Source organism: Ammodytes marinus, assembly GCF_949987685.1.
Source record: "Ammodytes marinus genome assembly, chromosome: 1".
Classification (NCBI taxonomy): Eukaryota; Metazoa; Chordata; class Actinopteri; order Uranoscopiformes; family Ammodytidae; genus Ammodytes; species Ammodytes marinus.
The window spans coordinates 31,219,315-31,243,406 of record NC_137230.1 but is presented as its reverse complement, the minus strand read 5'-3'; the positions used below and the strand labels follow the sequence as shown (position 1 = coordinate 31,243,406).

General features: G+C 39.5%; 3 protein-coding genes across 3 annotated transcripts in view; 1 reads left to right on the top strand and 2 right to left on the bottom strand.

Annotated features, from left to right (window-relative positions):
• ddb1 (damage-specific DNA binding protein 1) overlaps window positions 1-401 on the bottom strand; it is a 49,076-nt gene extending 48,675 nt beyond the window's left edge. The window contains exon 1 of the mRNA XM_080033515.1: window positions 262-401. Coding sequence (XP_079889641.1) covers window positions 262-322 — 61 coding nt within the window. The 5' untranslated portion in view covers window positions 323-401. The remainder of the gene's footprint in view (window positions 1-261) is intronic.
• A 29-nt stretch (window positions 402-430) lies between these two features.
• cfap70 (cilia and flagella associated protein 70) lies at window positions 431-15,397 on the top strand (the record flags this gene model as incomplete). The annotated part of the gene is made up of 25 exons (XM_080029011.1): window positions 431-445; window positions 2,173-2,356; window positions 2,494-2,589; window positions 2,731-2,795; window positions 4,297-4,482; window positions 5,000-5,182; window positions 5,550-5,644; window positions 5,854-5,932; window positions 6,227-6,364; window positions 6,573-6,725; window positions 8,282-8,373; window positions 8,549-8,609; window positions 8,774-8,956; window positions 9,140-9,271; window positions 9,700-9,831; window positions 10,067-10,200; window positions 10,619-10,734; window positions 10,986-11,117; window positions 12,348-12,481; window positions 12,819-12,971; window positions 13,303-13,488; window positions 13,938-14,027; window positions 14,124-14,225; window positions 15,128-15,175; window positions 15,284-15,397. 25 exons carry the CDS (start codon window positions 431-433, stop codon window positions 15,395-15,397), a joined length of 3,003 nt encoding a protein of 1,000 aa, XP_079885137.1.
• Window positions 15,398-16,055: 658 nt separating this feature from the next.
• LOC307251624 (transmembrane protein 138-like) lies at window positions 16,056-19,093 on the bottom strand (the record flags this gene model as incomplete). The annotated part of the gene is made up of 5 exons (XM_080028999.1): window positions 16,056-16,168; window positions 17,406-17,481; window positions 17,796-17,967; window positions 18,595-18,800; window positions 19,061-19,093. 5 exons carry the CDS (start codon window positions 19,091-19,093, stop codon window positions 16,056-16,058), a joined length of 600 nt encoding a protein of 199 aa, XP_079885125.1.
• Window positions 19,094-24,092: the final 4,999 nt, after the last annotated feature.

Here is a 24,092-nt window from a genome sequence, read left to right as displayed (position 1 = left end):
CGTTTTTTACAGAGGGTACATCCAACTAAAAGCTTCACCAGATCGTATGTGCGTCAGATCAGACATAGCATAAACATATCCGATGTCCTGCAAACTGGGCCTAGTCTTGCAAGTAAACATTTGACTTAGCAAAACAAAAGCTAGCTGCAGCTACAGGCCCATCTTGGGCACTTTGGTTGCAGCGCGGGAGCTCAGCTAGCACGCAGGTGGAAAATGTTTCATATACTGAGAGAAAAACACAACACATAGCGGGTATTTTACCTGTGATGCAGGCGTTGACTGCAGTTGGTTTCTGGGCGGTTACCACGTAGTTGTACGACATTTTGACAACAATTAAAGACAAACACCAGAGAAGTGTTTTAATCTCACAAAAGTGACAAAATCATTGATAATAAAAACTCCCGGAAGTAGTTAGCTGAGCCGTTTAGGCATGAAGCATAGCGGGGTAACGGAGACCAAAGAGCGGGGGTGAAGTTAGAGCGCCCCCTAGTGCCGTGGAGGTTTATTTTTTTGTGTTTTTGTTTGTTTTTTAATCAGTGTATATCTGATATCAAATACATTATGCTTTAAACCACATTGCAAGAAATATTGCATACATGCTATATAAAACAAATACTAGTGTGACGACCTGAGAGCTCTGGATGGTTCATAATGTAGCAGCAGATCGAAATGCCAATCAATGTACTTTGGCCCCAAACCATTTAGTGCTTTATTAACCAACAGCAGTATTCTAAAATGAGTTGTCTGACTGACAGGAAGCCAGTGTAAAGTGTCCTCAGAACTGGAGTGATGTGATCAACTTTTTGGTCTTAGTCAGGACTCTAGCAGCAGCATTATGAATCAGCTGAAACTGAACCAGATTTCTTTCCCAATTTTGACCATTAATCTGGTGGCTGATTTTTACTAAGTAGCCTACATTAACCAAAGTATTACATTCCTTATTTAATCACAACAGCCTAATTATGATCCAGACACACAAACAAATATTGTAATGGTGGATTTGGACTCTAATAGCACAAATACGTATATCATTAGGCAAGGAAAATAAAATACTTTATAGTATTTTTCCTTGCACAGAAACGGACAAATAATCTTCTGCAACACACCACCCAATAGTGAAAGTGTCAATAATTTTTTTTAACAAAAAAATGTGTTTATGTTATAGGCCCATGTACTGTACTGTATATATTTTGTCAATGGATATCTCATAGCAATGAATAAAGTGATGCTGTAACCACATTGCATACATGTTTTGAATATAAAGCAAAGAATAGTGTGCAAATGTTCTTTGATAACTTTCACAGTTGGAAAAAGGTTAAATAGGCCTAAATAAAAAAACAAAAAAAGGAAAAATATTTTAAAGGGTTTCAAACACGATGTAACGTGGGCAGCAACAAGTTAGCGTGGTCATTTTGCTCTTATGCTGGAAGTCTGATGTTCTTAATTTTCTTCAAAGGTGGTCTAAAATGCCTTTTATAAATTAAATTGTTGTGGAGTTATTTTTGGTCTGTCAGACATAGGCCTCCACATCTCAGATTATACTTGAACGCAGCACCGTTGCCCTGGCAACGAGACTCCAACGAAAGAGCAGCAGTCAACGTTCAACACAATGGAATCACCTAGAAAAAGTGCAGGAACAGACTTGAAAATTAATATTAATATTATCCGTGGAAATAACCTGGTAAGCTCGTTAAAAGTTACTCTGTCACAAACGCTATAAACTTCAGCCATGCTATGAGTTCTAGCCAACTCACTTCGTACTAACTTATGTTAGCAATCTAAATGAATAACGTAACCAACGGCTAAAGGAAAACAGTGCTTAGAAAGTACTCATGAATGCTCCTTTTACATTTGAGTATGCTAAATAAATTCCAAAAGTACCGAAAATGAATGCCATCATGGACCATGAATTTTAGGAAGGACATGTAAAGACAGGTAAAAAATGTCAGTCTCTGTTGTGCAGTTAAATGGCCCTGGTCCTATTGACATTTATGTGAATTATAGATAAGAGTATTTCTCAAAGAACTGGAAACTTTCAGTGTGATAAGTGACATGAATTGTAGGAAATATAGGCATTTATCTGTTTATGTTGAGTTGATTTTATAGGCTATGTGAGACACTATACCACTGTTTGAAATCTAATGTTATGTTTTCTTTTTCTTCTCTCTTCAGCAAGGGAAAAAGGCAGACTTCCAGAGTTTTGTGAAGGTTGAAGTAGATGGAACTGTGCTGGGAGAATCAGACAAGAAGCATGTGCAACCCCTTGAGAAGCGTGTGCACTATGACTTTAACTGCAGCTTCAACTGTCCAAACGAGGCCCAGGCTCTCAGTGACTTCGCCAATAAACCCTTCATACGTAAGTTAGTTAAGTTTAAGAATTGTTGAAATACATTGTGTCCTTATATCTGAAGTAACTGATTGAGTAACCATCTCCACACTCAGATAAGCTTTAAAGACTTTCAGTGGTAATGTGAATGTTTATGTTGTGATTAGTGACAGTGATCGAGTTCCTTCCGGACGAGAAGAAAGTTGAAGCCAGGAATGCGGTGCTTGGCCAAGCTGTGGTCGACCTGTTGCCGCTGCTACAAGGTACAGGTGTACCTGCTAGAAATGACATCTTTGAACGTTTTTAAAAATTCAAAGCTGGTGTCAGGAACCGGCTCAGAACAGCAGGAAAATACTTTGAAGACCATATGCGATTTTGACTGTGATTTTCTCTGTTGTCTTCAGGTGAGAGCAGCTTCTCATCCACAGTCTCACTGAATCCAGTGAACAGCGCCCCAGCCAGTGGCAAGGTCAGTAGTCTAATGACATCACAATTCATTTACTCAGTTATTCTTAGGGGCAGGGGGACATCCTGTATTTTATCAGTTTGCAAAAGCACATAAAGGCAATTATAGATTATAACAGAAAGGTACAAATGGCATGTTACTTTACATTTCAAGTTGACAAAAGATCAATGTATTTGATTGGATTACTCATTAAAAAGAGATGTGCTTATGCACATTTTGAATGGCTTTCATACCATTCTTACTCCCTAAGCAACATTTGAACTCACATCCTTTGCCATTGTTCAAGGTGTGAACTATTGTTTAGTTGAAGGCTGGGCGATATGACAAAAGTGAGATAGTAAAGACAGTCAGTCAGTAGAGTTTTTGTATACCATTTCTACTCTTGTACTATAGCTATTCCATTGTTGATATTTAGTGTTTTAGCCATATACATTAGCAAACTGACTTTCACACGTGGTCATTTTCTACAGTATAAATTATTTCTTTATGAAGCCTAAGTAAATAATATTATTTTGACACTATTATGTGATATACTATTTCCTCCACATGGCCCACCCCTGGTATAGTTCTTTGATAGAGCTATTGGATGAGACCAAAGATAGATGCTAGTTGTTACTTCCAGATTCTTCTATCAGTGAATGTTTTACAGTCACAGGGCCGGAATGTGGAGACAGCAGATAAGGCAAGACAGAGGTGGTTGGCCAACCAAGTCATTTTAAAGTGGAAGAAGGTAATCCGTCTCAACTCACCAGGGCAGTATTGGGTACAGTTTGTATGAATATCAAACATCCAACATGGGACACCTTTTACTAGTGTCTCATCCATGTGAAAATGTGGACGCAAAAGAGGTGCACTTACTCATATATCTTCTTAATTACAGAAATGCATTGTGTAGTATTTGGTTGTTTTGGGGTTAAGAACACTGGCAGCAATATTTTAATACTTATTGGCCAATAAGTTGAGGGTGATTTGAGTGACCAATGAGAGCCAGAGCAGTGCTTCAGGCATTCACTATCTCTTTCAGGTATCATCCCGTAAATTTGACATTCCAGAGGTGGTGCTACAGACACATTGATGCCAATTCAGAGAACAGCAATGACTCACATTTTTTCTAAAAGAACCAAGACTGATATATTTCTCTCTGTTCATCACAAATGTTAAGCTAACTATCACATTTCAAGCACAAATACCAACCCCACATATCAAACCCAGCAACACTACACCCACGTGGCACTAGGAATGAAAGAATGGCTAAACAAAATGATATATCCACTACGTGTCAGTAGTAAAAATTCCTGAATAAAATAAAACAGACACACACCACTAGTGAGGGCAGCATTTTACACATCATCCTAACCTGTAGTTTATCTGCCTCAAAGGCACTTAGAACCTCAGATGGGAAACCTCTAGCACATTCTGTAACCTTTAACTTCATAATGACATTTGCGGACATTTAAAAAGTCCATAAATAAAATGATTGTCATCATGATTTGACCCCTTTTAGCAACCGACCCTGGATGTGTGTGTCAGTGTGTTGGATCCAGTGCTGACTGAGGCTGAACTCTCAACCTCCAACCTGCTGAGCGTTACCATGGAGACGGTGTTCTCTGTCCCTGAGATATGGATGCAGCAGTCTGCCGCTGCTGCATACACATACACTACTGCCCTGGAGGTCCCGCTCACTGCAGGGGTGAGAACTGTGGTTTTTATGTAGCTTCTCTATGCTTCTTCACTGATTCAAATTGTATAACGGTGTGTTTTACTGTTCAAGGTTCAAAGGTGGAGTAATTTTTTTTGTTGTTGTCGATATTTGAGTTATTATGACACAGCCTAGGCTCTATAAGCGGGCATGTTGCTAGCTACGGTGGGACCCCTTTGTTTACATACCAGTTTACAGAGCTCAGGCTGTGTATTAACACCTGTCTGATTCTTTCAGCACAGACACAGTAGGGACAAGTAGTGAATAGTGACGATATATTCACTGATTTTGACAAAGAGTGATTTAGTCAACTAGTCTTCTCCAGGATCACTGACTCCACCTTTAAGTGTTACCCTCTAAGGAAAAAAATAATAATATTCAACCCCTTCTTGATTCAGATTGTCATGCTGCACAATGGTTCTATTACGTTCAGAACAACTTATATATCTGAGTCTATTCAGCTTGAAGGCCTTAAACACTTTAGCTGTACTATTCCTGTGACTCCCAGAGAGACCAGGCGCTGGTGTTCTGTGAAGGGCTGCTGAAGGTGGGGGGGCAGAGAGAGGAGAAGGGCCGACAGAAAAAGAGGCCGCATCGGGCCACGCTGGTCGCGGGGAACCACTTCCTGCCCGATGCCTTTATCAAGCAAGAGTCCATGGAACAGGAGGATGGAGAGCTCACTGGATTGGAGGTATTTGCTTAAACAGTGTGAGCTACCAACTTAGCTACTTAGCTGGAATGCCTTGGTGCTTTGGATATGTATTGCATTACTGTCAATATTTGTTGTTGCAGGAAAATGAGGCGGAGGGTCATTTAAATGCTTTTGAGTTGATAGACAGATCAGATTTTAATGCCACTTAGTATCTTATCAACACAATAATACATTTGACACACAGGCTTAGGTAGTTACTAATGATATGAGACGTTAAAGTGCCTTAAAAAGAGTAAGTAAATTGCCCTCAGTAGTATATCAAATACTGTTGAAGTTTGGAATATAGAAGATGTTTAACTCAGCATGGAGGCAAGCTGAATTACAGGATGTTTATATGTTCCTACAGGCCCGCAGGTTTCGTATTGAGGCAGAGACCAATAATACCAGAGTGAGCATTGACACACAGATGCGCTGCTTCTTGAATGAAGGAGGAACTACCAGGTCAGCTGCTCACACAACTCAGTCCCTCTCCTCTTATCTAACCATCATGCCACTTGTTGTTGGCCATGACTTTTGAGAGAACATTCAGGAAAGGGAGAGTCAGTCATACAGATTATCCACATTTTAGGATTGTAGCAGAGTGTACTTGAAAAGTCTCTCACTTGAAATAGATATTGAAAAATGTGCATCAATGTTGACTACAATTTCAGGCTGCGGCAGAAGATCACTCAGAATCGACTTTGGCCGGTGGAGATTATGAGGTCCATTATGTTGGCTCCAATCGGAAAGGGAGCAGAAACCAAGCAAGTGAGACATCTTTTGTTATCAAAGGATCAGTTCAGTGATATTATCATGTCTCCTCTCTACCCTAAACCAACGTCCGCAACTGTTTCAGGCAAAATTGCACTCAAATTTAACTAAATAATTTGATGCATAGTAAAGTTTCTAGTGGATAATTTTAATAAAACATTTTTGAAGACTTTTTGTTTTGTGGTTTTTAAACCTGGATCAGAGATTGTGACTATCCAGCAAGTTCATCCAGTCACTCAGTGTTTGTGTTTGTGTGTGTCTGTGTGTGTGTAGCTATCTGAGGAGAACCCAGAGATCCCCTTCCATGGTGTTGCGTTTGTTGACATGGGGCGGCTGCTGTATCCTGGAGTCAGACGCATTCGAGGTGCATACAGCATTCAACCCTTCTCCGAGGCTGAGTTGCTGAACAAGGTCAAACAAATACACACATACAACTACTATGAAAATGTGGTATCTGCTTTTTGAAGAAACAGGTTTGATAATATGTTTGTTGGCTTCAATATGTGATACATAAATAAAGACAGAAGTCTCCAGTAATTAACCCCTAATACCGGTCCCATGGTATGTGTACTACAGCTAAGCCTCTAAAGTCAGTTTCTCATTGATCTTGTACTTAAAGGCCAACCGGAGTGTCAGTGTGTTAAAGGAGCAGGCCAAGGCCGCAGCCAAAGCTCGTGCCGAATCAGCTGCAAGCTGCACCAAGGCTAAAGGAGGGAAGAATGGAGATGGCGGCAACAAGGGAGGCAAGGAGGCCAAAGAGCCTGCCAAAAAGGTCAGCAGAGAGAAAATGAGATTCACTTTTACTTGGAAGTTTAATTAACTAATTAACAGATTGTGTTAAGGGGGGGGGGGGGGGGGGGGTGAAAATCATACAAGACAGATTTACAAGACATACAAAAAAAAGTATTGGAAGCGTTCTAAAAGATTCCAATATTGCTTATAGATCTGATTCCTTATCGATTCCTTATTGATTCTCATTGGGTAAGAGAATAAGTACAAATTGCTTTGTTTGTATTAACTCTCTTTAATATCTGATCAGAAGTGTGTCTAGTGTGTGCTTTGAAAGATTATCAAGAGTATTTTAGGATTAGGAAATTGTCAATTTTCACATTAATTGGTCCAGATGTAAAAACAAGTGTTTGGCTTTTTAAGCCCAAATGCCATTATATGCCCTAAAAACTAAAAACACAGACTGAAAACAGTCAAGGAGGAGCTTGTGCCTTTTGAAATATTAACAGTGCTCATTCGCACTTGAAACAAAATTCAACTGACATAGAAAATACAAAGATGTATTCCACCGCTGTGCGTAAAGGCAGCATTATAACAGCTGACGAACGAGAGTAAACACAGCGGGCATTAAGGCAGCGGGCAAGAAATCTTTTTTGCCTTGCTTTATGCTGCTCTCGTCTGTTTATCTCTCTCCCTCTTTTATTAGCCCACACCTAGTCCTACACATACGGCAATTATCACACATTTTATGTTCAAGTCCAAGTGATTGGCAATTATGGTGCCGATAAGTAAGACAGCGGACGTTTAAACGTTTAACCGTTTAACCGTCAGGATCGCTGTCTGAGCGCTTGCTTGTGCTTGTGCTTGTGCTTGTGCTTGTGCTTGTGCTTGTGCTTGTGTGCGTGTGCGTGTGCGTGTCGTTTGACGAAATGGAAACTTTACAACTTTTGCAAGTGGCCGTATTGTCGCCTTTTCGCGTGACATACAACCAAACTTTAGAGCGCTTCTGCCTTGATGCCATGTTTGCTGCGTTCTGAACCAAAACAAAGCAGCTGGTGCGTGAAGTCATGACTCATTTGCAACGAACGGAACCGATAAGCAGAATCGTTAAGCAGGCATGCTGACGATTCCAAGGTATTGATTCACTGGGCACAGATTCTGGAGAAGAACCGGTTCTCGATTCCCATCCCTAGAAATTTTAGCTGGAAACACACTAGCTTATAGTTTTTTAATCTCAGCTAATCATAGCCTTTAAAATCACAGGTTGTGTGTGAAGGTTGGACTCTCATCTAAACAGCTTTCATTATTTCAGCAACCTGTTATTCAAAGCAGGACGGCTACAAGTGAGAGCGTAGCTGTCGCCGACATTGAAACTGAACCTTACGTCAATACGGAGGGAAATGTAAGCTTCCACTCAACACCAACACAACTCTGAACAGTTCATCTGCAGTGAGAGCAGCAGAAATATAAGCTTAAATACTATTGTACATATTTAACACTGTTGTATACTATAATCCTATATCCAGTTTACATGTTTGCTGCTTAGCATTATCATGGTAAGCCTTCAGCATTGTAACACTTCAGCCCTTATAATGACAGGTGTATCTGGAGGCCAAAACGTATGTTATCATTGAGATAGCCTTGGAGAAACCGCTGGTGCCCAAAACATCTCCAGAGGAGCTGGCAAGAAGGTAATGTGTCATAATAATCCACTAGGTGTCATGTCATCATCACTGAGTTTTACCCAGTTCTGTTGGTTACGCTGCTGCATTCTTGCTAGATTGTGGCCCAGAGCTGTCAGAACTGACAGACCGTGAAACAGCAATGAGTGAGAATGTGCTGAGAATGTGTCTTTATTTCCTGCAGGGTGAAGGCACTGATCCCACCCAGAAATCCAGTTCCAAGGGGTCCCATCAGAGCAAACAGAGTAAAACACGGTCAAAGTTGTATGCACTGTTTACATACATACATAAAGGTTTTCTCTCACATACACACACACACACACACACACACACACACGCACGCACACAAAATATACCACACACCAGTATAGAGTTGCTCACTTGCTGAATTCTCCCCACCGCTGTGTAGGCAGTGCTGGACTTCCACAGGCAGGTAGGCAACGTGGTGACACAGGTTTCCGACCAGTACAAGGAATTGTTTGGAGCAGAATGCAAGCCATCAGATGACAGCAGCAAGGAGGAAATGAAGGTTCAGCTGATGGGAGCGCTCAATGTCTCTGGAAGATACTTTGCCTTTAAAGAACAGATGAAGGTCAGAACAATTCAAACTTGCAGGAACCCTGAAACTTTTTGGAGTGGGTCTGTTGTCCCTCTGGTTTTTTTTCTGTTGATAGCAGTTCTTCTGTCAATGTTTGACCACATATTTGTGTGTGTGTGTGTGTGTGTGTGTGTGTGTGTGTGTGTGTGTGTGTGTGTGTGTGTTTCTGAAGTGTAGCATTCAGTAGTGAAGATTGTACGTGACAAGATGCAGCGGACAGAGGCATTCACTGACCCTCAGGAGCTAAAAGCGTTTGTCAGCAAGCTCTATGTCTACCTGGTCGATGAAATGCACATTTCTCTCAACAAGGTAACATACACACATTACACACTCTCAACAAGGTAACAAACAAACACACACACACACACACACACACACACACACACACACACACACACACACACACACACACACACACACACACACACACACACACACATATAGATATACTGTATATATACAGCTCTGGAAAAAATTAAGAGACCACTCCTAATGATCAGTGTCTCTCGTTTTACTATTTATAGGCATATGTTTGAGTAGAATGAACGTTTTGGTTTTATAATATAAACTACTGACAACATGTCTACCAATTTCCAATACATTTGTTGTCATTATAAGAGCATTTTCAATAAGTTATGTAGAGATGAAGATTTAAGAAAAATTCAGACCGGTTCCTAATTTCTTCCGGAGCTGTATATAGCTTTTTGTGTTAATAATCAACCATTACTCCTCACCAGATTTATTCAGATGACGTGGCTGATGATGTCTCCCCGGAGGAGATCCAGTTGAGTTCTTCTCAGCTGAGACATTTTGCCAGAGAGGCTCAGCTTACTGGGGATTATCAGCAGGCTGCTCACTACTACCAAGAGGTACAAAAACATGCTCGCCTTTCCCATCACATCTGCTCCTCATTAAAAATAAATTAGAACTTTTATCGTCATACCTATATTTATTGAAAGGGTTGATATAAATAAAACAGAAACAGGTCTGACAGACAGTCACAGATGTCCATTAATTTCCTCTTTTCAGACCTATAAATCAAATGCCTACCTATGATTTATTGATATACTATACCATTTATTGATTTGTTGTCATGTCCTTCAGCTAGTGGTGAGACATCCCAGTGAGCCTTCCCACAAGTATGAGTGGGGAAGCCTCTTCATGCAAACCAGAGACTACATGAAAGCTAAAGAGTGTTTTCATGGTGCTGTGTCCATCCAGCAGGCCCATCAACCCAGGTTAGAAATACACCAGTTCCACTAAAATCTTAAAATATGTATAGAATAACAAACTTTACTTAAAGAGGAGCCATGAGCTCAACACTGTACAAATGTGACTTTTTATCCATCATTCAGAATACAACAGTTGTTGGGTGTCTATCGAACTTTAACTTCCTGTCAAAGTCTTACTCTCCTCTCCAACTGATCACATACTGTATTGTTGATCACTAGACATGTCAAATCACATGTCATTGTGTACATGTGAAACTGGATGATACTGTAACTTTTGCATCTTGTGAAATTCAGAGCAGCCAAACCTCACTTTTCATTGGAAGGCAACTCAGTCCCTATGTACAGACAGACAGACAAATAATCTGATGTAGTTAAAACATTTAACTGGGAAGACCTGTTTCTCTGTATCCTCCTGTTTCTCCAGCCTGATGATGTGTGGGGTCTTGGCGATGATGTTTGAGAATTATGATGAAGCCCAGACGTTCCTGGAGCGAGCCACCAACATTGAACCGCCCAGTGTGGTGGCCTGGACGCTGCTGGGTGAGATAACTGTGATTTCAGATATTAGAGAGTCACTATGGCCTACCGTGAACATGGCGGAGGTTCTTTGCTCAGAAAACACTAGTCTGTGTGTATTTTAAATCAGATTAATTGTTTGACAATATGGCCTCACACACTCTGACCCTAATGCCTCCTTTCCACTGAGCAGATCAGTTCGGTTCGGCACAGTTCGGCAAAGCACTGTAACCCCTACTCATTGTGGGATTTCACATTTCGTGTCTTCCTTCCAGGTTTGCTCCATGAGAGCCAGAATGAATCAATCCTGTGTGAAAGGGCTGTTCTGGAGGCCAGGCGGCTGCTAGCCGCAACAGAAGCAAAGCAGCAAATAAAGAGAGAGCAGGAGAAGAAAGAAACAGAGAAAAACAAACCCAAAGAAAAGAAAAAAAAGGAGAAAGATCAGTGTGAGGAAGAGGAGATCACCACGCCCGCCTCTCAGTCTCCCACTGCTAAGCAAGGTGAGATACAGTCTGAGTTGGGTGTGCCATCTCTTGGGGTAGTTCGTGCCTCGTGGTGTAGTGGTTACAGCGTCCCCCTAGGCTCAGACCTCATCACAGTAGACCCGGTTCGAATTCCGACCCGTGGTCGGTTCTCTGCATTTCCTCTCCTCTTTGCCCCCGTCTCTTTAAATCTCTCTAATAAAAGCAAAAAACGCCCAAAGAAAAAAATAGTGTACCATCTCTTCATGTGATTGTAACAATGTGTTAATCTTGGAGAAAACATCTGTGCCAATAATGAATGAGTAGGTGTTTTTGGTTTGGTGTATCTTGTGTTATAATGGATTTGGATTTTTATGGTTTTGCATTGTTGAAATTCTACCCACATCTTCAACACTATGTATACACGATGACACACACAGATCTATTTGCATCGAATTTTTTTTTCATGTTTGACACTTTATATCAAATCTGAAATTACATTGATTTTTTTTGTGCATACCTGGTTGAAATACACTCTGTTAGCAAGAATCCCCGAAAAATATGACTTCCCTTTTTTGTCTCTCATATCGTCACCCTCTTATTGTTTCAGTTTTTTCAGGAAACACAAAAAACTTAACCAAGTATTGAATATATGATATTCATTAATAATTTCACTCAAACAGGGAATGTCAAAAGATGACTCTTGACATTGTAATAACAATTTCTGTCAATTATGTCACATACTAGGAATAAACCCTTTTTATAAATGTTTAAGTTGTGACTTAAGCCATTGTACACGCTTGTAAAATGTCCTTGAAAAAAAAAAAATTAACTGTAAATTTTGACTTATACGAAAACAAAACGGCCTAAAACACACTCTTGACATTCTGGTAATATGGTATAATGGTCAAGTAAAATCACATGATCTGTTCAACTGAGGATTTAGGCCATTTTACCAGAGGTGGCCAGCATCATGAGGAGATGATTTAAGCAAAAAAATCATTTTGGCCAAAAAGTGACTTAGGCCATTATTTTAAGAGGGTGACGATATGTTCATTGACATTATCAGTGAACATTTGCCTGATAGCTTGTGGCAGTGAATATAGGTTTTTCTTTGAACAGCCAATGCTACCTGACAATGTTACTGTCATTATTTTATTTTTTTGTCAATGTAAGACCCAGAGTGTGAAGAACCGGACTCAGAGGTGCCTCAAGCTCGAGGTGGCAGCTCCAGATCAGCTCCACCTAAACCCACCATCACCATTTACACTGAGACAGTTCAGTTCCTGCTGCAGAACGTTGCCCTTCAGGTAAAAACAGACACGCATAATGTAGCTGGCTGGTCTCACACTCGCAATCCACAATGTTCAGTAGTGCTGTAGTGCCATTAAGTGCTATATGTGGTGGAAAATCAAAGAAAATTGTGAAAAAAAGCTTATATGATCTTGGATTGTTGTTTATTATGTAGTTGATTTTTGAACACAGCACTATGGAGAAAATCTACATGTTTGTTATTTATCTAAAATGAACAATGGCTACCGAGTCACTAATTTAAAAATCATCAAATTGTTAGCAGTAAAATTTTGAAAAATTTAAAATGTTGTGGTTGCAGACAGTTATAAGCAGTCACTGTTTCCCTGCTGTTAGATGGCAGAACATGCTCTGTCCCAGGAGCTGCTGTGTTGTGACGATGGTGGAGGTGTCTCCTACCTCCTTCATCTGGCCCAATTGCAGTTTTTCAGAGAGGACTACTGCAGTGCTGCCACCAGCCTCCAGGAGGTGCTGCTGAGCAAAGACCAGGTACTCACAGTTCAACTATTGGCTGCACCACTGAGAAAGGACTGTGAGGAAAATGTATCATGCTTGATTCACTGCCTGTACACTGCTCTGTTATGTTGAGCCACAAACAGGCTCTTATTAGTATGGGTAGGGTTTTTACCACACTCCACGATATTGATGAATAGAATACTTACATTACTCAATAATGTTGCAGTTTTCAAACCTAAATATGTTCTAATCTGTCCTGAAGTTTACTTTAGTTTCTTATACTTGCATGTTAAGCGACTTCAGCTGCATGCTCAGAAAATCTCCATCTAAATCTCATATATTATTTCAATATTTTTAACCTGAGAACTGTTGTCCACCTTGTGAGCAGGATGCAAATGCCTTGGCACTGAATGGTCACTGTCAGTTCCTGCGAGGTGCGTTCACTGATGCCAGTGAGAGTTATGAGCAAAGCCTGGACTTCCATGAGCAGCCATCAGACTCTCACCTCGTTCTCCTCCGCCTGGGATCCATCTACCTCCAGCAGGGAAAGGTCAGATATTCACCCAAGCTTCACTGCTGTCACTCAGACAGACAGTTTACTTGTGTTCATTTGCTGATGAGTCAGGCAAGAAAATGTAACTTGGTAAATTTCAGCAGTCATTATTCAAATCTACCTTCTACACTTGGTTCTCCCAAGCAGTTTGGAGAAACTAGAAACTCTAAAGTACTACTATAAACTTTTTCTAAAATAGCTACATGGGCCAAGACATATTTAGAAACAATGGCAAATTTTTGTTTGCTTTTGTATATATCTACATGAATGTGTATGATTGTGTGATAATAATTTGTTTTAAACCATGTGCTGTAGAAACTGGGCTGAAATCACAGTAATTCTTATTGAATGCACATAGTTTGTACATTGTTGAAATTGTAAAACATCTTGTATAAAGCCACTATCAAGTGTGACTAAATCTCTTACTGTGTGTTTTTTAATTCCAGTTTGACCAAGCCAAAGTTGCCTACCTGCAGGCTTGTGAACAGTCTCCGTCCTGCCTGACCTGGCTGGGCCTGGGCACCGCCTGTTACCGGGTAAATACCCACCTTCCTTGATCGAAACAATGATAACTTGAAATTATATTTCAATCAAGTTTAATTCTGATTTTGAAATAAACATTAACATTGTAGATGGAGGACATGTGTGTGGCTGAGGAAGCTTTGACTGAGGCCAACCATTTGAATAATCAGAACGCAGAGGTGTGGGTTTACCTGGCTCTCATCTGCCTCAAGGTGAGTGACGACGACGCTCTGAAAACACACAAGCCGCTCTGCCTCCATTTCATTACACATTCCCCTCATAAAAAATCGTAAAAAAATCTCACCTAGAAATCTCTACCTCTCATTACCCCAACACAAGGGGCAAAGCTGGTGTATCATTTAGTCTTGTCCCACAGACATTTGCTCACCGGTCACTGACCTTGTTAAATTCTTCAGTGAGACTTGACCACTTCAATTGGGGAGACAAAACAAGTTCAGCTTAACCCTGAGGAACATGCCTTTGTGGCCTAAAGCCTTTCAGTAATGCAGCTTCTATATTGGGACAAAGTTTAAGGAGAAGTAAGTGATATGGTCCTTTTAGCTAACTTCAGGTCAGTGACTGCAGTTAGCAGTCCCCTCCCTCGTCCCCACGTCACCACATTAATGCACTGCGGTCTTCAAGCAGCGAGTTATCTAGCATCATCTCTGATCCATAAGTGTGATAAAAACATGATAAAAACCATCAAAACAGACATTGGAAAGGATTTTTACCTGCTCCGCCATTGTAGGCTCATAAACATCACCCATGTGTCGCTCTGGCGTGCACCGGCAGTGAGACCATGAGTGAGACGGGTGTCGGTTTGTAGCGTTCTCTCTTGTGATTGGATATTAGTTTCGGGATCCCCGAAAAGTTTATTAGCCGATTACATGCAGGGCAGCTGACTGAGAAATCGGCTTTATGAAACGCGTACATTATGAAAGTGATCACTGTATGAATAAAGAGCGATTTAACACTTATATTAACATAAATAAACCGCTTACTTCACCTTTAACATATCTTACTTCTCCTTTAAACTCAAACTAAACATTTTTTTTTTGAGCCATCTCCAATCAAACCTACGATGCAACCATGTAATGAACCGTTTTTGTTTCAGTCTGGACGACAAGAGGAAGCAGAGCAGTTTTGTAAATATGCAACGATGGTGAGTGAGAATGGTGTTTCTATCAGTCATGGTGATGTTAAAGTAGGACTGGGATAAGTTATGGATTAATTATAATGAATTATTATTTTCTCTTTTCCTGGTAAACAGTTCAAACTGAAGAATGGGCCACTCCTAGAAGAGTTCAATGAACTGATCGATGAGCTCCGCTTCAGTCATCTGGCGTCATGCTTTGGAACAAGCTCTGAACAAGTAGGAGTTTAAAATGTAAGACCTACAACATCTCAAACACACACCAGGTGTCCAAACATCTTTGAAAACAAGTTTATTGTATTTAAAGCATGTACTGTATCTGTGTCAACACACAAACACAGCCGGTTCAGATTTTACAGACATCAGTCATTTGCCAAGCCATGATACGGTTAAACCCTGTTCAGTTTCATAACATCATAACACAAATAGTCTCACATCAGTATGTAAAAAACTTCAAGATAGCCTTTAAAAAATGTACAGCTTTAACAAAATAAAACAAAAATGGCATGTGGTGACTGGTATTAACAGAATATTTTAAAATGTTTTTAATGAATATCTCACTTTTATGTAATGTTTAACCATCTGACTGCAAAATAAGCTCCTAAAAGTTCTTAACTACTTCCTAATATTTGGCACAATCCTTTATGTATTGTTAATAAATATGTGGAGAAAATAGTTGAATACTACTACTAATTGAATTTCTTATTTTACATTGGAAATTAGTATTCCCGATTTGTATTATACGTGGAAATTCATCTAAAAAATAAATGTCTACTACCTCTACCTGTGAATGTTTTAAATGCACACTTCATTGTCATATATTTGCTTTCCATATGGACAGTTTTTGTGCTGTGCCGTATTTACACTTGTCCTGGCTTCTGCAGGAGGGTCACTGTCTGGTCCGAAAAAAGACTTCTCGCAGCCATGGTGAATCCTCATAGAGCCGAGGGTCTCCCAGATACTCTGAGGTCCTCTTGTAGTAGTAATAGTACATCACAGAACCTGTGGACAGGAAAATATGTGATTTTAACGTACAAAATAAACAAAACATACGGACAACACACTTGTTTCAAGTCTTTCTATCAGCTCAGAGTCACCCCAATAATTAGTGACAGGGTTGACACATTTGTTGATCAATAATTATGATTACAGTAGCTGACACGTGCTTTTAAATACATTTTCTTTCCTGGGCTCCTTTTTTGTATTAAAATGAAGCCCATCCCAAAAATGTATATTTGAAGACAACATAATTCAGTTACTGTTCACTGCAGCATACAGTTTTTGTAAACCAATCTCCATTACCAAAACAGACCAAACTGACGACTTTTAAAAGTTAAAAGTATAAAAACAAAACAAATGTAATTTGTGTATATAATTATATTTCAGGCCCTTTTAAGATGGGATTTTATCAATAGCCATATTTAAATAAGAAACTCCTATGTTATGACTTTGCTCAATAATTAAAGTTTCTTGAGAGTTGATTTGTGACTGTAAATGGACGATTACAAAAGCCGACAGACAGTTAGGAAAATCTCAGGATTCACAACTGTCTGCCTTAAAGTACAACTCAGCCTAGCAGAGTTTACAGGTTTTGTGAACTGATGATGCAACACTGAATCACCCACTGAGTAACTCTCAAGGTGTGTCTTGAGCAGCAGACACCACAAGCCAAACTAAATAAATATAGCAACTTAATAAGGGATGACCTGCAAACAAATCTAGACAATAAATCCTTTTATCCATTGATGAGCTCATACTGTATTTGTATGAGAATCACATCCACATGACAAAGTGAGGTCACAGTCACCTATCCTGCCAGTGGGGAAGACGGACTAATATAACACACTTTGAGATCACTATGAGCTTTCTATTAGTGACCTTCATCAGAGCATTAAAAGTAAAGGATAATCACACAATGGCATTTTGTTGTAATTAAAAGGTAATGGGGAATATAAAAGGCTGGGGGGAATTATGTTTAATCTTACCACTGAAAAGGTGAAATCACTATCTCTCAAATTTAACATCTATAATTTATATGAACAGTTCCGATTGCCATAAGATTGTGTTTGAGTACAATCAAGTATTATGTAAATCATAATAATTAGTGGTACACAGCTCCTTATTTTCTCCTTTTTTAAGCCTTTAAGACAGCAGTCATTTAACATGTAAGCTTCTGTGATTAAATAAGATGAAAACATTAAAAATAAAAAAAAGAGAATGTATTAACATGTCATCTTACCGACTCGTTGGGCAACAAAGAGCACCTGAAGGCTCTCTGTCCAAATAAATTTGTTGGCAGTCAGCCAACGCAGATTCTGGAAAGATCAAATGGGAAATAAGGTCATTTTGATGTCACAGCTTTTCGTATAAATATTTTTTAAAAGATTTAAAAAAAGATTTTTCTACCCGAACTAGAAATGGCAAATCAAGCATTTCACAGCTTGCAGATCTTCCCAGTCTAGGTATAAGTGTTATTCTCCCATGCTAACCTCATTTTATCAGGAAAGATGTGTGAAGTCTAATCTCTCAACTACATCATTGTAGCATTTTTGTAAATGCAGCATTAATACAAGAAAAAATAACATTCACAGGGATTTAGACTATAACACTATTCACATATAGCACGTACCATAAGCCAGGAATGGAGCATGATACTGAAGATCAAATAGAGAGCTGAGTGCATTAACAGAGATCTAAAGCGCTCCAGCAATATGGCGACCAGGCCGATCTGGAACACGTAGGTGTTAAACAGCATCAACAGAATGATGATCAGGTTGAATAGGATGGAAATGTCTTGAATTCTGTTGAAGAGAAGCAGAAAGGGAAAGAGCAGATAAGAGGGAGGAATATGTGTGACTAAAAAGGATGAGAATAGAAGAAAGATTTAAAACACAATTACTCAGTGCTATTTAAACCTGGTCTAAAATATTAAAAATCAATAAATTATATCAAACTTGGGTGTCACAATAAGCTTTACAAAAATGATTGTTAATAAATATTATAAAACTTTGTTAAAAAAAAGATTTAACTCTAGACTGTTTGACAGGACTGTGTGGGCATGGCCATATCAAACGGTCTCCATGTCAACAGTCATTATTTTTATAGAACGTACGGGCAGAGAACTGCCGTGATTGGTGCAAAATATTTAGTGTGTCATAAGAACCACAGCAAAGCCTGCCTCATCTAAGCCGAATTTCTGTAAAGTTTATCAAACTTAAATGACAAAATATTTCATGTGGATTGAGAACTATCCAATGCTATCATGAAACTAACTCCCCAAATTACATAGTTAGAAGGATTTTGTGGATTTGGGTGTACAGGGGTTTTAATGACTTCATCGCAAATGACTCAGTATAGACCAGTAAAGCGTGCTATTTTTAGCAAATAATTAGTTTTCCCCCTCGAGCAACAGTGACAAACTCACTCACATGAAAAGTACCAGCTGGACAGCCGGTTCTCCCCTCAGCAACTCACTGAAGGAGTTGACGAGCAGGTCAAAGGAAAGCAGGCTGAGCTGAATGAGAAGAATCAGAGAATAGTTGCTGGTTTGGAGCGTCTCCGGCCCGAAGGCTGGACGCCCAGGCGGACCGGTGTTCCACGATGGATCCAAGGCTGCAGTTCCCTCGCACTCACACTACATAGAAACATCAATCCACACACAACAGTCCTGGCTGTTCAGTGGGTCTTCGAGAAACGTTCAGATGGTTCCACTCTGATTGCCCAAATCCAGATCATGTGTGATCGACACAACATTAGGGCTCCATTGTCTGTTGTTAATCTCAATCCTGTTTACTGTTGAAAGAGGTCCTCTCAAAATGTGAAGCAAAGTCCAGTTTAAGGATGAGACGACTGGAAATCATAGATGTCAACATGTCACAACTGTAGATATTTTACATCAACTGATGTGATGGTGAGGTACTCCAGCATGGACGAGCTGCTATAGCAAAGGTTTTCTTGAATCAAAAATGGTGTAACATCAGCACCCAAAATCATCCAGCAGAGACTCTGTGGAGGGAGACAAGAGAAACACATGCTGAAAAACTATTCACCGTACCGTACCATGCATTTAAAGAACACAGCACATAAGACATATTGTTTAACTAGTTGTAAGCCAGATACAACATAACATAATATATAAAATGTCAAATTGAGTGAACCCATGTAACTGCCCAATGTTGATAGTTTGGAAAGAGGGTTTGGTTGTCATTTATCATCAGTAAAGTTTCAACCTTTTTGACACATGGAAGCTACTGGTAAACTTCTGAAAGCATCAAATATGTGGTCACCTGCAAAAAAGGAATAAGACGTACTGTGGGATCAAATGAACCACCTGCTGAATCACACTTTTGTACATTTGAAGGGGAGGGTCCCCGTGCCTCCAGACTGAAACATGAGTAACCTGGACTTCTTAGAGCAAGACTGTTTTCCGGAGCTAAACATGGACTGGCATGTTGATGACTGAATACATTACTCACAGTGTAAATAAGCAGAATAATGCCACATGATTAGGCCTCAGACTGGCCTGCTTCATCATTTTAGGGTTGGTTCACCTGAGTAAAATAAATATCTTCTCAGGTCACCTAGTGGTATTTGTCCTTGAACAGTTCCCATTTTTAATTGTTCATATTTTCAGATATCCATTCAAGATATCGACCTCATTACTTTTTAGTGAAATGATTAGTCATCATAGAGCATCAAAAATTATATTCCATTCAGCCCCATTTTACTAGTCTAGGTTGTCGTCTGCTCAGATATCTCGAAACCTGGACAAATAAAATCAAACTATCGCCACAGGCTAGATTCCATAGTAGAGAGTGAGATAATCTGTTTTTTGTTTTAAATCATTTAGGTAAATCAAACCACAAGCCCCAACACTGATTAAGAATAAATCAAATTAAACAATAACTCTACACCAGGATATTTATAAACATTTAGTTACCGTAAAGTAGAAAAGCGGCTTCTCCCTCAAAAAAGCCTATCTTTTTTCTGATGATTGTTAATAATATCCAAAAAGATGCGGAGGTATTTCATCCAGGTTAATTCTCCTCCATCACATTGAAGCACACTATTCCCTCACGCTGCATGTTGTTGATTGAAAAAAACAGGTTTCACTACTGTTGCTTGGAGTACTAGATAAGTAGGTAGATCGCAATCCAATAGAATCCTTTACACTGACACCAGGTGGATCCTATTATGACCCCCAGTGTATTTATAGCTTGGCACGGCCATGGCAGGTGTGTGGAGGATTAAGACTACTTCTCAACTGTGAAGAGTCAACAAGAAGGCTACTAATTCTGAAAGCTGTCCCACTGAGTTTCTGGGTTAGCAGCTCGTACTCGCTCCCAGGCACAAAACTGGATAAAAAATGCATATACAGTAGCTTGAAAAAGTATTCATCATCCCCCTTGAACTTTTCCACATTTTGTCACATTAAAACCACACATGTACATTTATTTTATTGGGATTTCATGTGATGGACCAACACAAAGTGGCACATAATTGTGAAGTGGAATGAAACTGAAATATGATTTACAATTTTTTTTATAAATAAAAAACTGAAAAGTGTGGCGTGCAAAAGTATTCAGCCCCCCTGAGTCAATACGTTGTAGAACCACCTATCACTGCAATTACAGCTCCAAGTCTATTGGGGTATGTCTCTACCAGCTTTATACATCTACAGACTGACATTTTTGCCCATTCTTCTTTGCAAAATAGCCTGAGTGTCAGATTCAGCGTCAGATTGGATGGAAAGCGTCTGTGAACAGCAATTTTCAATTATTTCCAGATATTCTAAATTGTATTTAGGTCTGGACTTTGACTGGGCCATTCTAACACATGACTATGCTTTGATCTAAACCATTCCATTGTAGATATGGCTGTATGTTTAGGGTAGTAGTCCTCCTTGTAGGTGAACCTCCACCCAGTCTCAAGTCTTTTGCAGACTCTAACAAGTTTTCTGCCCTGTATTCGGCTCCATCCATCTTCCTATCAACTCTGACCAGCTTCCCTATCCCTGCTGAATAAAAGGACCCCCACAGCATGATGCTGCCACCACCATGTTTCACGGTAGGGATGGTGTGTTCAGGGTGATGTGCAGTGTTAGTTTTCCGCCGCACATTGCATTTTGCATTTAGGCCAAAAACTTCAAGTTTGGTCTCATCTGAATACGCTGTGTCCCCCTAATGGTTTGTGGCAAGGGTTGGAGGAAGGTGTTCTGGTCAGATGAGACCAAAATTGAAGTTTTTGGCCATAATGCAAATTGCAATATGTGGTGGAAAACTCACACTGCACACTACCCTGAACACACCATCCCCACAGTGAAACATGGTGGTGGCAGCATCATGCGTTGGGGTTCCTGATTTCAGCGATAGGTGGTTCTACAACGTATTGATTCAGGGGGGCTGAATACTTACGCACGCCACATATTTCAGTTTTTTATTTATAAAAAAAAGGAAAACCATGTTTCTTTTCATTTCACTTCACAATTATGCGCCACTATGAGTTGGTCTATCACATGAAATCACAATAAAATAAATGTACGTGTGTGGTTGTTACTTGACAAAATGTGGAAAAGTTCAAGGGGTATGAATACTTCAAGCCACTGTAAACTAAGGAAAAAATGTACATCACAAATATGTAAGAGGTGAAATACTTTGTCCAGTGCTATAGATACACTTCATAGAGGAAGATTAATCAAGTTCCCCTTTCATATTAAAATGTCCTCAATAAAACTTGTTTCAATTTGTCAGATATAAGGTTCTCCTTTGACAAGAATAGTTGTGTAATTTTAAATTTAAACAGCTCTTGTTGTTGACACTTTGATGCCAAATCTTCGTATGATGCCATTTAATCTCATTAGGAAACTCTCTAAGAGCTTGTTGCCATCCACAGAACTATACTCTTTATTATTTACTACAGAATATCAGCTATTTACATCAAACTGTTCCCAAAAACGCAAAAGCTTGTGTACCTGCAAATGAAGAGTTGATTTCAGAGGCTGGAGTAATATGTATCTTTTCCAAATGATGCGTGAGGCCACAAAGAGCTCAAAGTAGCACAGACTGACAGATTGTGTCTAACCTGATAACAGGTTTATCCCCCACCACACATCTCTAATAGACAGGCACAAGATTTTTGTATGGCATACTATGCATTGGAGTTTTTTTGTTTACATACAATTTAGCATGCAGTAGCTACGAAATACTTATTAAAAAAAATGTTGTAAGCTCCCAATGTGAAGTATTTTGATTGATACAATGTGTTAAATAGTAGTTCAGAAAGTGTGATTTTCTCCCAATACCTCTTTTGGACCAACATTAAGATCGATAGAGCATCGTCGATAAGTTCCTGAAAATGTCCATTTCATTTTACTGTGTACTGAATTTCTCACCTCTTTATAGGCCACATCTTTTTTTATAGTTTAAAGGTGAAGTAAGCGATTTATTCATGTTATAAGTGTTAAATCGCTCTATATTCATACAGTGATCACTTATATAGTGTGCACGTTTCATAAAGACTTTCTCTCAGTCACTCACTCTGCATGTAATCGGCAAATAAACTTTTCTGGGATCCCGAAACTGGTATCCAATCAGAAGAGAGAACGCTACAAACCGGCACCCCTCTCAGTGCCGGTGCACGTGCAGAGCGACATATGGGTGAATGTGTATGCGCCTACAATGGCGGAGCAGGTAAAAATCCTTCCCAATGTCTGTTTTTATGGTTTTTATCATGTTTTATCACACTTATGGATCTGAGATGATGCTAGATAACTATAGCTGCTTGGAGACCGCAGTGCATTAATGTGGTGACGTGGGGACGAGGGAGGGGACTGCTAACTGCAGTCAGTGACAGGAAGTTAGCTAAACTGACCATTCTGCTTACTGAACCTTTAACTTGTAACCGTGAACTGAAACAGATGTTTTCTTGCTGCGATGTACCAACCATTTCTTTGAAAAAAGCAATAAAAGTTTAAATGCCATAGTTTGCGGATAGTTTGTCCTATAAAGTTGAGTGTTTTTTATCACTGTGGACTGATATTTATGACAAAGGACAACAGGTTTAGGCAGTAGCTACTACATATGAAACTGTAAATTGATGCTGTCTGAGCTGTCCCTGGGGATTTTTCAGTCACATTTCCATTACGGTTTACGGTAAGCTCTGGAATCGAGCCAGAAGAAAAAACACTGACATCTATTGGTGAATGTACATTACTGCGCAAAAAACAATTATTGACCATCTAGCTGTGCAGGACATCTATTTTTATTATAGTTTTTATTGTTCATACTCAGGTACTGATTTGTCAAGCGCTGCACGGCTGTATTAACGTCTGGGTTAAGTGGGAAATGGCCCTGCAGCCATGGATCACCAGGGGACAATACATCACAGTCCATAAGTCTGGAACCATGGAGACAGTGGAAAAATAAGTTTACAAATCATTTACTTTATGAAACAGTAATGATTTAAAAGTATAACAAATATTCAATTACACGCAAAGGTCTTGCATTGATAACCTCACTACAGTAAAAGAATAACATTCCATTAAATATCCTCAGGTATCAAACTTGAAATTGTGAATTTGTCAGAATGGTCATTTTAAATGTAACAACTTTTGATTGTTGGGCCATTATATATGATTATAAACAGTAGCCTGCTTTAATGTTATTGCTGGTCCAGATTGATGAGTTAATTTGTACTATATCCTATTATCAACTAAAACGGCCAAATACTGTAAATGCAGTAAGCTATAGCCTACAAGGTTTCCCTCTGCCATGTGGTGCAGAACATGTAGAGTTTTAAAGGCCTTAGTTAAATTCCACCCTGGATTATTAATCAGTGTTTTTGTGAACTGCAAGTCTTGCAGATTCTAAAAATGCAAATTGATCCTCTGAAACATGCTAAGCAAAACACCAAAATCACAAACATTGTG